Source organism: Cyprinus carpio, chromosome B5 (assembly GCF_018340385.1).
Source record: "Cyprinus carpio isolate SPL01 chromosome B5, ASM1834038v1, whole genome shotgun sequence".
In the NCBI taxonomy this organism is placed as follows: domain Eukaryota; kingdom Metazoa; phylum Chordata; class Actinopteri; order Cypriniformes; family Cyprinidae; genus Cyprinus; species Cyprinus carpio.
The window spans coordinates 34,145,646-34,161,090 of record NC_056601.1 but is presented as its reverse complement, the minus strand read 5'-3'; the positions used below and the strand labels follow the sequence as shown (position 1 = coordinate 34,161,090).

Sequence of the window (15,445 nt, the reverse complement as noted above, 5' to 3'; positions counted from 1 at the left end):
ATAAAGTAAATGAGAGTGACAAACACAAAAGGTCAGCTGATCCATCATCGATACGCCCCCTCCACAGCCACACCGTAAGACACGCCCCTTCCACGAATATAATTATAGGAACGGTCCAGGTTCATGAGTCAAGCTCTAGAGATAACGTGTGACGTGCTGTTCATCAGCACAGAAAATCATTTCAATTTTTTAAAAAGAAGGCAACAGTACAAATACACAATTTAAAAAAAATAGCAACAAAAGTTAACATCACATGCTCACATGAGATTAATGAGATAGAATCCCTGTCAGTATAAACCTGTCATGATATATGCCAAAAAAAAAATAATAATTTGTCAGTAACATATGGATTATATAACTGAGAAAAGCTCATATTTAAATATATAAATATCTTTCAGCTATTGTAGGTAAGGCAAAGTTTCTTGCTTACATTTACTTAACAGTATCTTGATATATTACATTTAATAATTTAATAAAAAATAAATTGAATACAAAAATCTGTTTTAAGGCAAGTTTAATTATATAGCACATTTAATACGCTCTATGGTAATTCAAATTGCTTTACATAAAAAGGATATAAAATAATCATAAAATAATTAAAACAAATGAATTAGAAATTGAAATAAAGTAATATATATATATATATATATATATATATATTATATATAATATATATATATATTATATATATTACATAAAATAATTAAAACAAATGAATTAGAAATTGAAATAAAGTTATATATATATATATATAATAAAATGATTAAAAATGTAATGTATTAAAAAATATTAAGAATATATAAACTTTTAAAAAAATATAACATGAATAAACAGTAAAATGTTATATAAAATTGTTAAATAAAAATATAAAAACAAAAATTCAAGATATTGCTAAAAACTACAATTGCATCTCAAACTAAAATAACACAAAGTTCATCTGTCAAAATAAATGCTCCACCACTAACAGTAGGATCTAGGCAACATTACTGATTAAAAACTCAATTTTTGTATAGATTTAATGAGTGCTTTAAGAACAACATGAGCATAAAATAGTTGGAAACCCCAAATCCTCATTTAAACACAAGCTTCTCACTGTAGCTTACAAAGACAATAGCTTACAGACAGTTTTCAGTCATTGCACCTAAAATATAAGATTAAAGCATCATTAGATGTGGTTCTGTTCAATACTTTGTGCTGAACGTCAGTCAGAGCTCAGGTGTCGTTCCATGAATCCCCTCGACCCAGTTAAATGACCAATAATGATATTCAGCTATTCAGTCATTGTTTTAAGCAGCTGTTGTAGGTAATGCTGCCTTTTTAAAATCTTGTCACTAGTTAACAGTAATTTAATGCTGGTTAATACTTAAATACACTGCAATACTAGCAAAGTATGATGCAAAAGAAAAAGAAAAAGAAAAAGAAGCAGCATCATTACATGAAGATGCTCTGAAGGATGAATGTGACCTTCTCCATGAGACTCCTCAAAAGTGTTAAAAAAGAATGGGACAAAGAACTAGTTATTTGAATCTGTTTTGTATAAAAGCTTGGTTCGGCCATGGGATAAAAAAAGGTAATTGCACCTTTTTTTTTTCATAGAATTCTGACTTTATATCTTGCAATTCTGACTTTTTTCTCAGAATTCTGACTGCAACTCTTTACATCTCATAATTCTGTTTTGGGTTTTTTTCACCACAAAGTCGCCATTCCCCTTTTTCATCCCATAGAGGAAACAAGCTTTCATTGTTTGGTTACAGCACACACAAGACACACATTTAATGAGAAACCAATCATCATCACCTGAAATTTTCACAGTATGGCTGTCATTCAAGTAAATACCAGAACTCTGTGTGTAAAGAATTAGATTAAACACTCAGAAGATAAGTGACAAGTGCATTTGGCCAGACCCACACACACACACACACACACACACACACACACTCACTCAATAAGCTCACTGCCAGGTTCATTCCCTCGTGCTGTTCAAAGCATTTCCACCCATTAAATGTGATGTTTCCAACCAAACAAAAATATCATGTCAGACATTTCTGCTTCCTGGATGACAGAAAAGAGAGAAAGAGAGACAGCACAGCGAGGCATTGTTAATATTCATACTGCTGCATTCTGATGCGACACATAAATAAATAAATAAATAAATAATGGTGCCAGTCTTTTGATCTTTTTTCTGAAAAGTATTAAGCTGTGTGAATTTTACAATAATGAGATGAGCTCACAGTGTATAATGAGTGCGTGTGGGTGCACTAGGGAATCAGCAACTGTGTTATGATACAATATGCATAGCAACACTTATGCATCAATGCATCATAATGTCATAACTGGATCATGACTGGAACTGCACCAAAAAAGTAAGCGAGCCTCAGAGCGACCACAATATTTTGCATAAAGAAAATGAGGGCTATTTTAGGACCGTTATGATTATTTTTTGCATTGTTAAATTATATTCATGACTTATAATTACTATAATGCAAAGAAAAAAATAAATTAACTATATCAACCCTGGTTCTTGACATGTCTAGTTCATCAGAATTCTCTTTGTTTTGCTCTGGATGTGTTTTTAAAGCGTTCTGGGAGGAGATATTTGGATTCCATTTCAATCCGATGGAAATGTTTCCTTTATTTGTCATCCAGTGCGTTCCCAAACGGGACAGCGATGGACTGGTCTACAGTCAGAATCAGCTGACAAGTGTTCTTTCAAAGCACATCAGAGCATCGGGTGTGATCGCTCGGGTCACGCTCACAGCTGCTTTGACAGTTCAGCTCCCAAAGTCCCAAAAGCCCCTTTGAGGGGGATCAGAAACAGGGGTAACCGCAGTCCTTCGGGTTTGTGTGTGTGTGTGGAAGCCACTGAGATTTGATTGACACGACTCGCTGCCAGACTGAACACACTCGCAGCACCACACAGCTCTGACTGACAGCACAGCAGAACTAGAGAGTGAAAATAACACACACACATACCTGGATGGAAGCAGGGAGGTGTGAAGCATCGCTCCACTTTTCTCACTACTGTCATGCTAGAGAACTGGGTCAATGCAGTTTCTCACTGCAGCAGAAAAGCTTGCATGGATAAAAGCATGAAGATATATAGAATAGCTCCACTATAAACCAGCCTACATTCAGATATGAAATGCACACTTTCACCATCCAAAGAAATACACCAGTTTGAACGTAAAATAGGATGAGAACAGTGCTACATGTTGACTTAAGAGACACTGCATAGTTGAGTACATAGTGAATAAGTACATAGTGTATGAGTGCATAGTGTATAGCAGGGGTGCACGATAAATATCACTGGACAATATGACATGAATAATAGCGTATTTACACCACAAAAAAGGACATGATCAATAGGTTTAACATTAGTTTAACTCAGGGGTCCGGAACCTTTTTTGACCAAAGAGCCAATTTTTTTTTTGGATAATGCATTTTTCCAAAAGAGCCTACATATACATATATTTATAGCCTAATATTATATAAAATGATAAAATTATTAGGGATGCTCCAATCTGCCTTTATCACCTCCGATACCGATACCTAGGGTTCAGTATTGGCCGATACCGATCTGTTACCAGTGAAGTTTCTTTTTTTCCATTTAAATAAATGTAGAATTCATATATCTCTGTGGGTGGAACTAATAATCATTCTTTCACAATTTACTAAATACAGACTACTTCATTATAAAGAAATATAAACAATACATATGGAAAAATATATATGTTTATTCATATTCTATGACAAAAATGTATCATAGACTAGGTTAGTGAATAATTCGGCAGCAAAAGTTATTCTAGAAAAACCAGTGCACAATCGTTTTAGAAATCCAAACATTTAGTGAAAAAACTTTTGTAGTGAAAAATATTTTGTGGGGATCAAATAAAAGTGTTGCACTAAATATGGTAAAATGTTACACATTGCTATTTGTATTATAAAATCCATTAATGAAAATCATTCATGAATGTATTTATATATAAGTATACACTATAAAATGAAAATACATTTCTTTTAAATAAAAAGTGCAAAGCACAAAGGGAAGAGAAATTGATGCGTAGTATATTATATCTGTACAACAGTTATTGAGCCTTTCTTTTAACAGTTTTAAATTTCAAAGTGTTAAAGGTAACTAACACTTGACGAGGAGTTCTGTGTATGGTTCGCTGTCCCATCAGCAAAGGAGCTCCGTGCAGCCAGCCACTGCTTTCGGTTGATCTGTATTTGTTTCTTTTATGGAATGTTAGTTTGCCTAGTTTAGGTCATTTGTTTGTTTGTTTTTAATGGTCTCTTATTCCATTAGAGATGGTGATATGCGGGTGGTGTAGCTTAAGATTTCTGTCTTTTTGGTTTGCGTGTCTGTTTATGTTACTAGAGTCCTTTTTAAACGAGCACTTTGAAAACAGGGTTTGTAACAGATGATTTGATGGTAAAGGGTGAGAGATCTGGTGAGCCACATGATTTCTGACAGACAGCCAGGTGTTCTCGACCGCTGGTTTAACTCATCAAAACAAGTCCAGTAAAAAAAAAAAAAAAAAACTTTTTTTTTTAAATTCTATTTTGTTTTTAGGTTTTTTTTTTTTGTTGTTTTAATTTTTTAAATTTATTTTTATTAGGTTTTAGGTTTTTGTTTTTTTAATTTTAGTTAATTTTGTATTTCATCTTTATTCATAGTAATTCAAAGCCTTTACATCCAAAAAGCACTGACAGTATTTTACAGTAAAATGAATGTTTATGATTTTTCAGATATAGTAGCGCTACTTAAAGTTAATTAACAGGTTCTTATTGTAGCATGGTTTACAGTCTTCTTCTGTAAAAATGTAACTTTTTTTTTTGTTTTACTTTTTTGTTATGTAATTTTTTTTTTTTTTTTTTTTTTTTTTTTTTTTTTTTTACAAAACTTAAACGTCACATTAAAAGAGACACAGATTTAAATACTGAGGCCAATTAGTTTTAGCTAAAAACCAGGACAAAAGCCTAAAATATCCGTGTAATGGATCTCCTGTCATGTAAAGTCCCACAGCACAGACCCAAAATAGCAAGAAACCGCCTATAATAATGTGAGCAGGAACTCAATACGACCTTAAACACAACTCATTACCAACCACCGTCATGTTCAGATGTCAAGTGACATTGTCCTGAACTAAACTCAGCCTGATCCATGAGAAAACGGATCATCTAGGGTAAAAATGAAGATAATGGAGAAGGAAAAGTCTATTTGCTGGTTTTACAGTGGTTATTTGTTCTCTGGCTCTAAACTGAGCTGAAAACATCCAGCTGTCAAGATCACTCAAGGGCTCTTTGAAAGAAAACCTCTTTCTTGTCATGTCAGACTGAAGGAGCATCTACTAGTTTTGGAAAAGCTGAAATCAATCTTCTCCGAGAGCTCCAGCAGAGAGGCACAGTATGGAGGAGAACAGAGAATCTGGATCAATATATAAAGGGGTCGGATCTCCTTCAAAAAAAACCCTCACACACACACACACACACACACACACACACACACACACACACACACACACACACACACACACACACACACACACACAGTCTCCCAGAGGTGTCTTACAGCTCGGTGCTATTAATCAGATAACCTGAATGCTTATGTTCTCAAAGAGCTCTTTCCATTCTGATATTATTGATTTTTTACGTCAGCAAACGACACTAAAGGAGATTTGCCAGAATTACAGGTTATTACAGACTTTTATCATCGCAAACAGGATTGTGTGTTTTTTTTTAATAAAAAAATGTGTGTGTACTATGTGACTGAATAACATTGAACCGGTCAAGAACATGCACAGGTCATATTTTACTTCTAAAACTAAACAAAAAAATTATATTTTATATAAAAAAAAAATAAAGCCTACTTTTAGGACATCATATTAATCCAATATGTAAAAGAAAAAACTCAAAAATAGCATATTAACATCACAACCAGTGATCTACTAGAATAGTTTATGTTTATTTTAGATTTTTTATATTTTCTGTTTTTTGTTTTAATTTTAGTTAATATTTTAGCTTTGTGTGTGTGTGTGTGTGTTTTTGTTTTTGTTTATTTTTTTATGTTTGTTTTTTTGTGCTTGTGTGTAAGAGAGAATGCGTGCACGTTTTGGTCTTTTTTATTAGTTTTTTTTAAATATGTTTTTATTTTTTTTTTTTTAGTTTTAGTTATTTTAATACTTTAACATACTAAAAATTGAGGAATATTGCCTTGGCTACTAGCAGAAAAAAATTAACATGTAAATAAATAACATATAATATATAATATATAATAAATAAAAATATATAAAATAAAAATTACGAAGTTATTTATATTTCAGTTACAGTTTTTTTTTTTTCAGTTTATTTTATTTCATGTAATTCTATTTTATGGTTTTCGTTTTAGTTAACAATAATAATCCTAAACACAACCACATGCTCATTAACATTACCACCCATATTTACATATACCTTTAGGACTTCTGTATTAGCTTTGACAAACTTATCTGAAAATGCATGTGCAAGTAATAACATATACATCAGTATTACACAACAACAACAAAAGAAAATATATTAATTTAAAAATAAAAAAAATCTTAGGACCTAATTATTGTAAAAAATATATAAAAATTATTAAATTGTTAAAGAACACACAAACACACATTAAAGGTACAACAGCAAAAACAGCCTGGATGAGGATGGAAAAAAATCATGAAGAACTAAATTATGGCTGAGTTTGATGCAAGAAACCTTGAATTATCATATAAACAACAACAAAACCTCTACAAAAGTGTAGGATAAATGTGTTTTATGTGTGACACTGGAGGTCACAGTGCTGGAGGCTGCAGTGTGAGACGGGGCCATAGATGTCAGATCTGCTCTCAGTCAGAGATTCACTGTGCTAAAGTGTCACCTTGGCCACCCCCTGCAGACAGCGGGTGTTTGGCAATCAGACAGGTGCTGTGTGTGAGATGTGTGAGAGTGTGTGTGCATTTCATGCCTGGTCTGATCCTGCATACGTTTAACGTTAGCAAATGCCCAAATCTGCACAGCCCTCTTCTACAGACAAATACTCAACAGAAGACAACTGGCAGTGATGCATACTGCACACAAATATAACATATGCTGCAGAAAATCACTAGTTCCAATCTGATGAGCAGGGAGTTCCATGATGCAGAAAAATTGCAGAATCCAGTCATAAAAAAAAAAAAAAAAAAAAAAAAAAAAGGAATCTGCTGTATAATGTGGAATGTCAGGGAATTTGTCACATTTTGGACGAATAAGATGAATACTAAGATTCATTTCATAAACATTTCACTATTTCATTTGATAAAAACAATCATCAGATTGAACACACAGAAACTGAAAGGTCTTCACTACAAACCTTTAAAATGAAAGTTCAGTTTAACTATATAAAGTTGCTAAATAACTAGTTGGTTAAACTAATTGAAATAATATTGTATAATATTAGGTTTATCTAAATGAAATTATTTTGTATTAAGTTGTTACAATTTTATTTTTTAAAACTATATTAAATTATATTTTTTAATATAGCACTTTTTTGCCAAAAAATTCAAGGAATTGTTACATTTAAAATCTGAATTTTAAAAGATTCATTAAACTGCTAACGTTTTTTATTAAATTGTTATGCCTTTATTTGATTACCACAAATTTTTAGTAAATTTGTATCAAATCATCAATGTATAACAATGTATAAATTGTTAAAGATTTAGGAATTTTATTGATTAGATATGCTTTTTTGATTAATGCAATTTAACTACACCATTTAAATGGAATCCAGAACCCCCACCCCCTCCCCCCTCAAAGCATAGAGTTTGATTAAAAAAAATAAAATCAGAAAATAGGAATAAATTTAATGCATTTCATAATGCCTTACCCATTTAACTTTTATGAAACTTTTAATAAATGTAAAAATTTAAGCTTCATGATTTCAATTAAGTAGATAATGCTTTTTGATTACTAAAATCTAACTGAAATGGAATTCACAAAAATCACATGGTCTCTTATTTATATATGAAGAGAGTCCTGAACTACCATTGCGTCCTTGAATAACTCACTGAACTTCAAATCACTCTAGTGCTATTGTATCTGAAATAAGTGCACTCACTTTAGATCTGCTACTAACAACATCCTAATCAATTTGATATAAGTGCTTTGTCTCCCATCCAAAAACTGATTCAAGCCCATGACAGACAGGAATCACAGCCAAAGATAACATCGTTAAGAGCAGCCTTTTAAGCAAACCGGATCCAGTGAAGAAATGTGAGAGGAATAAAACAGGATGTGAGGGATGGAGCGACAAAAGGAGAAATAGCAGACTCAGCATGTAATAAAGTGAGATATTTAAAGGAGAAGACAGCAAACATGGAGAGGGGGATTTCTTCAGAGACCGCCCGTCTGTGCAGAAGGAAGATTAATAGTCTGAAGACAAAACAAAACATGGTGAGAGAGAAAACATATGTGTTTTGTTCATGCGTGTCCTGGGGCGTAATATTAGATATTCATACAGCCTCATAATAACATCAAATCATATCAACCCTCTTAACACATGCTTTTAAATAACCAGCAAACTCCATTTCACTACAAAACATGAACTTATTATTCATACTGTCAGAAACATTCAAGAGCTACAATTATATCTGTTAATGAAGTTTTTTTTCTGTGATTTCCCATTAACACTTTACAGCAACAGATTCAGAAGGTTTACATTCATGCATTTAGCAAAGCCACCTGCATTGCATTCAAAATATATACATTTCTATCAGTTCCTGTGAAAAACTATGTGAATTCAGAAAGGATTCAAATCAGTTCAGTCTTACAATATCAGTGTTGATCCGCCTGTTCAACAAAAAGTGATTTGAGCATGACACAGAAGTGAATATTCATATCTACAGAGATTAAATACTAAAACTAATAATATAATAGTCAACGAGTCACAACCACAATGAATCAACCTTTGACTGAATCATAATTAGTATATATTTTTTGTTCAAGTGAATCTGCTCGGAATTTCAGTGCAGATTAAATGCACCCTGTTCTAAAATGCAATGTTTACTTCAATATGTTTATACGTTTAACATTTCTGTGCCTATATGTTAAGCAGAATGCATGACAAAGCAGATAGTAGCCAGATGGTTGAGCTCCAAAAATGACAAAAAAAAGATGGAAAACCACCATAAAAGTTGCTCATGCAACTGTTCACTATACTCATGGTCTTCTAATGTCATGCAACAGTGTTGTGCAAAGAACAGGGCTAAATGCATGCTTTTGCTGAAAATTGCTTTAGTTGAAAAAAAATTGTTGTTGTTGAAATCTGATGCCTTTAAAACATGCATAAAACATATGTATTTACATGTATTCAAAAACACAACAGAAGGACAATAGATACATTGGTTTTGATGTCTGTTATGAATGTGCAGAAAAATGCAACATGAAGACTTAAATCATGAACATGCAAATTATCCAGGCGAAATGAATATAGAATAAAAAATATCTGAACTTTTTCTGAACATTACCACAGAAGAAGAACAGGCACATAAACTTCAGTGGCTCACAGACAAACCAAACATTATGTTGCTTTAGAAGACATTTTAATCGGGCTGTTGGTCTTTTTTGGAGCTTGAAATGACACTGTAACAAAGCAACATGTACACGCTAATCACAAACTGCTAAACATCTAAAAATCAGCAGGGATGAGTAGCTAAATGAAGACAGAATTATCTATTCAACTCACTGCAAATGAAAAAAAAAAAAAAACACAAATTCACCTCACTGAGGTCTGTATCACAGGAGCAAACAATTATGGAGACAGATTAGTCTCAAATATAATTCACGCAAAAAACACGATTCACACATGCGTAAACAATTTCACATGCATGAAACCTAATTCACGTACACACAAAAAAAGTTCACGTGCGTAAAAAAAAATATATATTCACAAAAAGCAATTCACATGCGCAAATAAAATTATATATTCATAAAATACATTTCACAAATGCAAAACACAATTCGTAGATATAACAACTGTGCCCCAAAAACCTTTGAATGTTTAAAATGTACGAGTGTCTGGATGTACGAATCGTCATTTACTACGAATCCACTCGGATTTGTGTGTGTGTGTTTTTGAGACTTTCCTGGCAGAGCTCTCTTCCCACGTGGGTCTGTCGCACTCTTTTAGCCAATCAGATGCGAGCTTACCATTCAACCAATCATATCATAAGCCACTGAGAGTGCATTCAAGGAGCACGATTCTGCGCACCTTTTTGCGCAATATGGATTAATTAGAACGGAAATTAAGCCTTTACATAAGTAATCCCATAGACAGTAAAAGAAATGGACACAGCGACCCAATTTGGAACTCAATTGAGACAAGTGAAGCCCATTTTTTAACGATTTTTTAGCACTTCCGTTTCTGACGCGCAGACTCAAACTAAGCTTGATGACATCAGCAACCTGTCTGACAGATGTAAATCTTCTAGTAGCTGTGCGTGCAAACTGCCATCGTTAATCTTGCAGAGACGGCGAGCTTTGAGCTGGGAGTTCTTTGGGCGTGAGTGAGCAGGAGTAAGTATTCTGATTAATTATTTTGTATAGTATTTTAAAATAACGCCAGGGCTTCTATGGGCTTCTCTCTTGACGTCTCCCCGATTGCCTGGGAGCTTCTGAATGCACTCTCGGTGGCTTATGATATGATTGGTTGAATGGTAAGCTCGCATCTGATTGGCTAAAGAGTACGACAGACCCACGTGGAAGAGAGCTCTGACAGGAAAGTCTCAAAAACACACACACACAAATCCGAGTGGATTCGTAGTAAATGACGATTTGTACATTCAGACACTAGTAAATTTTATAAATTCAAAGGTTTTTGTGAACAGTTGTATATCTACGAATTGTGTTTTGCATTTATGAAATGTATTTTATGAATATATAATTTTATTTTGCGCATGTGAATTGCTTTTTGTGAATACATATTTTTTTTCACGCACGTGAATTTTTTTTGTGTGTACGTGAATTAGGTTTCATGTATGTGAAATTGTTTACGCATGTGTGAATCGTGTTTTTTGCGTGAATTATATTTGAGACTAATCTGTCTCCATAAACAATAACCATCAAGAAACTAGTGGTGTTCAGTAAGAAGTGAACTAACATTTGAAGGAAACTCCTACAGAGAAAACACCACCAAATTAGTAGGTACACAAGAGAATAAAAAAGAACGCAGCATCAAATAGCTAGTGTAGACCCAAACTAGACTGAGACAAGATGATAATTTGAACGTCCTCTGAAAGGCCTTTTAAATACCAGACAGTGTCTGAACTGTGTTTGCCCCCCGCAGGGCTGGAGAGCATGTCACGAATTGGTCAGGACGATATAAGGCCAATACACCACAACCCTGCCAGCAATTCAATCATGCATGAGCCAAAATCCATCTTTATATTCATCCATCCATCCCAGCTTCCCATGGGAGCACCTCTTACAGAGCTCACCCTCCTCCCTCTCAGGGTCCCAATCTTCCTCTCAGCCCTCATTTCAATTTCTGGCCCTGGAGCTCCAGCCTTTAGAATTCATAACCCTTTAAATGAATAGTTCAACCAAAATTCATTTACTCACTGTCATGTTGTCAGAACACAAAAAACAAGGTTTTTGAAGAATGACAGTGCAAATCGATCACATCTGTCAAGCTTCAAATGGCACAAAAAGGATGATAAAAGTAATGCATATGACTTGGACTACTTTTAGGATTTTTATTTACTGTATGGTTTGTATTTGAAAAGACATGAGAAAAAAAATTGAATTTTTCTATGCACAGGAAAACATTACGCTTACAGACTTTTGAGAACTTGACCAAAAACAAAGCACAACTGAGCTCTATTCACTAACAGAGAACAGAGATAGTGACTGGTTTTGAAGGAATAGTTAAATTTGCTGAAAAAAATCCTCACCCTCAGGCCATCTGAGATATAGATGACATTGTTTCTTCATTAGGTTTGGAGAAATGTAGCATTGCATCACTTGCTCACAATGGATGCTCTGCAGTGAATGGGTGCCGTCAGAATGAGAGTCCAAACAGCTGATAAAAACATCACAATAATCCACAGCACTCCAGTCCACCAGTTAACATCTGAAGACAAAACATGTGAAGCCAAAAGCTGCATGTTTGTAAAAATCAAATCCATCATTAAGACAAATCCACCATTCACTGCAGAGGATCCATTGGTGAGCAAATAATGTGATGCTACATTTCTCCAAATCTGGTCAAGAAACAAACAAATCTATTCACTGTTACACCTCTAGCAAATATAATGTATTAAAACACCTTCAAATATTACTGTGCATTTTAAATTTGGTTGCAATTATTTAAGCAAAGATGAAATGCATTACAACACACTTTATGATGATGCATTTTCATATGATAACGCATTATAAAAGCTTTTAGTGTAACCATATAAATTTGAAATAGCAGCATGTAAATATTCCACTTTTCAAATATTTTCACAATATTTGCAGCTCTCAAACTTGGCGTGAATCATTTTTCATCTGAATTGGTGCATGAATCATTCTAACGTACAAATGCAATAAAATTAATCATTTAATTATTCAGCTCACCCAATACAGTGCAAAATACCATGTGACAAAAAAGTCAGTGATGTCATGTTTTGTCATGATATGCTGCTAATTGTGGCTCATTACTGGAAAAACAACATAATACTTACTTTCATTCTATTAAAAGAGTCCAGTTAAGCACTATTAGATTAACTAGTTGCTGCCCTACATGAGAAAAGAGCACACGTGTGCATGTCAAGGTCACTTAAGCCACGCCTTTACACCTTCAGAATGATCACTGAGGTCAGTAACAGGAACAAGACAATCTGCAGCACTGCTATTGATTTTCAATGAGGCCGCATTAAGTGAATCCTGCGCTGTCCCACATTGAGTCTGAATTCACTGAACGGTGAATATGGGTTGAGGTCTGAATTTAGCATTTAGAATTTAACACATTGCAGACAAGATGCATGCATCAAACCGACAGTTCTGTAAACACTTACTAATTTGGATGTGTTTTGGATTCACATTATATATTTCTCGATGTGTACAGATTCGACTAGACCTTGAACTCTGACACTTAACAGCAAATGAATACAGGGACAATCGGGTGAAATACTACAGGGATTTTCACACCTGGGTTAACCCTGAATAATGGAAAGATTTAACCCTGGGTCAAGCCACATTTTACATGTTAAAAGTGGGTTCGCACTGCTTTGGAAAAAGTATGAAACAATGCCGCACTACAGAGAGTTCCAGAACAGTCAACCAATCATTAACTGCGTAGATGCTTTCCTCATTAAATATTCATGAGCTCAGTACAGAAACTTTCACACAGTGGATTGAGTCTGAGCTTTTGGTTAAAAATGCATGCAAACCATTACAAGGACTCACACAGACACAATTTCAGATCTGAATTGTGGCATTTCCACATAAACACATATATTGCATCAATGCACATTGCACAATTGCTTAATAACGTCATAAATACGCAACGTCAAGAACGACAGCTCAGGGTTTACAGACACACAATGTGAAATCTTAAAACTAAATACCCAAGATTAATTGCTAATAAAGGATAAAAGTATTAACAGAGTGAAATATGAAACAAGGTAATGCAATACTACATTAATCAAGGGTTAAAATGACTGAATGGCCTAAAAAAAGAATAGATATAATATCAAATGGATCCATCATGTCGTATAATAGAACAACCATCAAAATCTGCACACAGAAACCATATTTTCAACCAGCAAAACACACCTTTCCGAAGCCTCCCGCCTCACATCCGTTAAGCCCTTCATAGAGAGAATGATGCCGTTTACACAGAACAGCGGATGGCAAAGTCACGCTGCCGTTTCCATTAGTCGTGGTGGAGGATCCCAGGTTCATCTCGCTCAATGCATCTGACGCTAGCGCTCGCTCCTCTGGCTTTGCTCTGTCGGGATGCCCGGGTCCAGCCGGAGACTCGGGTCCACCGCTACTCATCTCCGGCGTGGGTGAACCGTGCTGAGGTGGTTCGGGGGGGTCTGGCCTAGTACATAAGTCGTACATTACTCCGTTTATGAGTGCAAAGATGGGTTTCAAGGATGTCTCGAGAAGGGTATGTTCGCAACTAAAGACATGGAGGAAAAACAACACTTTTTATAATCTTCCAAGCCTTGAAGAAACGCTTCATCTAGAGGCAAAAGCTCTTCTGCTCCAGCTTGTAAATGCACAGCAATAAGACGCTTATCAATGACCCAAAACAATTCATTAATGCAAGTCAAGATGCAAAAAAGCAGCACAGCTGTTGCAAATTCTTAAAGAGACATTACCGAGCTCAAGTGCATCGCTCTCCAAATAACACCCCCATTACATAAAACGCAGAAATGTCAATGTTTTGTAAAAAATGCATTTCCAGTCCCAGCGTGTTGCCGTCATCCATATATTGCTCGACTTCCTCCTGCTGTTGATAAAAAAGACTCAAAGACTGAGAAAAAGAGACAACCGGTTTGTATAAAGACCAGTTTGAAGCCAACGCAGAAGATGACGTCTTATTTTCTAACAGGTCTCTTAATTTCCTCTCTCTCCACGGACTGGATTTACACTCGGCTCATTGCGCCATCCTCTCATGCTTATCATCTCCTCAGCTCGGATGTGCCAGTTCATATAGCGATCCTGGTTTTCAGTGATGCTTCAGCGGTCACGCTGGATCTCGGTGCTCTGCCTAAATGTGTGTTTGGTAAGATAACAACATTAAGATGAAGAGGAGGAGAGCGTGTGGCTGAGCGAGCGAGCGAGGGAGGGAGAGAGAGAGAGAAAGGTTGGGGGGGGTCCTCCAATCACACTCAAGCAGGCTCTGGGAGGGAGCCAATCCCGGCGGTGGAGCAGGATGGTTTCCATGGAGATGACGCTGGAATGATGTCGCTCTATTGATCGTCAAAGAGGCAGCTCGACGAAAAGGACCAAAGGACGGCCACACGCGCTTTCTCCAATATTAGCATTGAGAGACAATGGCAGTGATGACGTACAGTGTCTGGAATGTGGAATTAAACAGGAGAGTGTGGAAAATGTAGAAATACACAACCGCAGTGCATTATTACTAGGGATTCTGTCACTGAAATCAACACTGATGCTGTTTACTCTATCAGTGCATGCTGCTGGTCTTACAGTGAACTATTTATTAAGTGCAAGTCTTTGAAATCTTAAATTAAACATTATATGATCTGCCTCAGAAAAGACTGGTGTCAATTTTAGTTAATGTTATCCAACGATCGATCCAGTCACTGGTAGTTGATAATTTGCTGTTGTAGGTAATGACACCTCTAATATGTTGCCAATAGTTAAAATATAACACTTTACAATAAGGTTGCATTAGTTAACTACATTAGTTAGCATGAAAATTTAAGCCATTTAGCAA

The 15,445-nt window shown here is 35.1% G+C and overlaps 1 protein-coding gene across 12 annotated transcripts in view; it reads right to left on the bottom strand.

The window, feature by feature from the left end:
* The window catches only part of LOC109084798 (peripheral-type benzodiazepine receptor-associated protein 1), a 108,242-nt gene that overhangs the window by 80,999 nt on the left and 11,798 nt on the right, over positions 1-15,445 (bottom strand). The window contains exon 1 of one of the 12 annotated variants that reach the window (XM_042723276.1): positions 13,807-15,415. The exons of the other annotated variants lie outside the window; for them this stretch is intronic. Within the exon in view, the coding sequence (XP_042579210.1) occupies positions 13,807-14,097 (291 nt within the window). The 5' untranslated portion in view covers positions 14,098-15,415. Of the gene's footprint in view, positions 1-13,806; positions 15,416-15,445 lie in introns of those variants that run through there. 12 annotated transcript variants of the gene reach the window in all.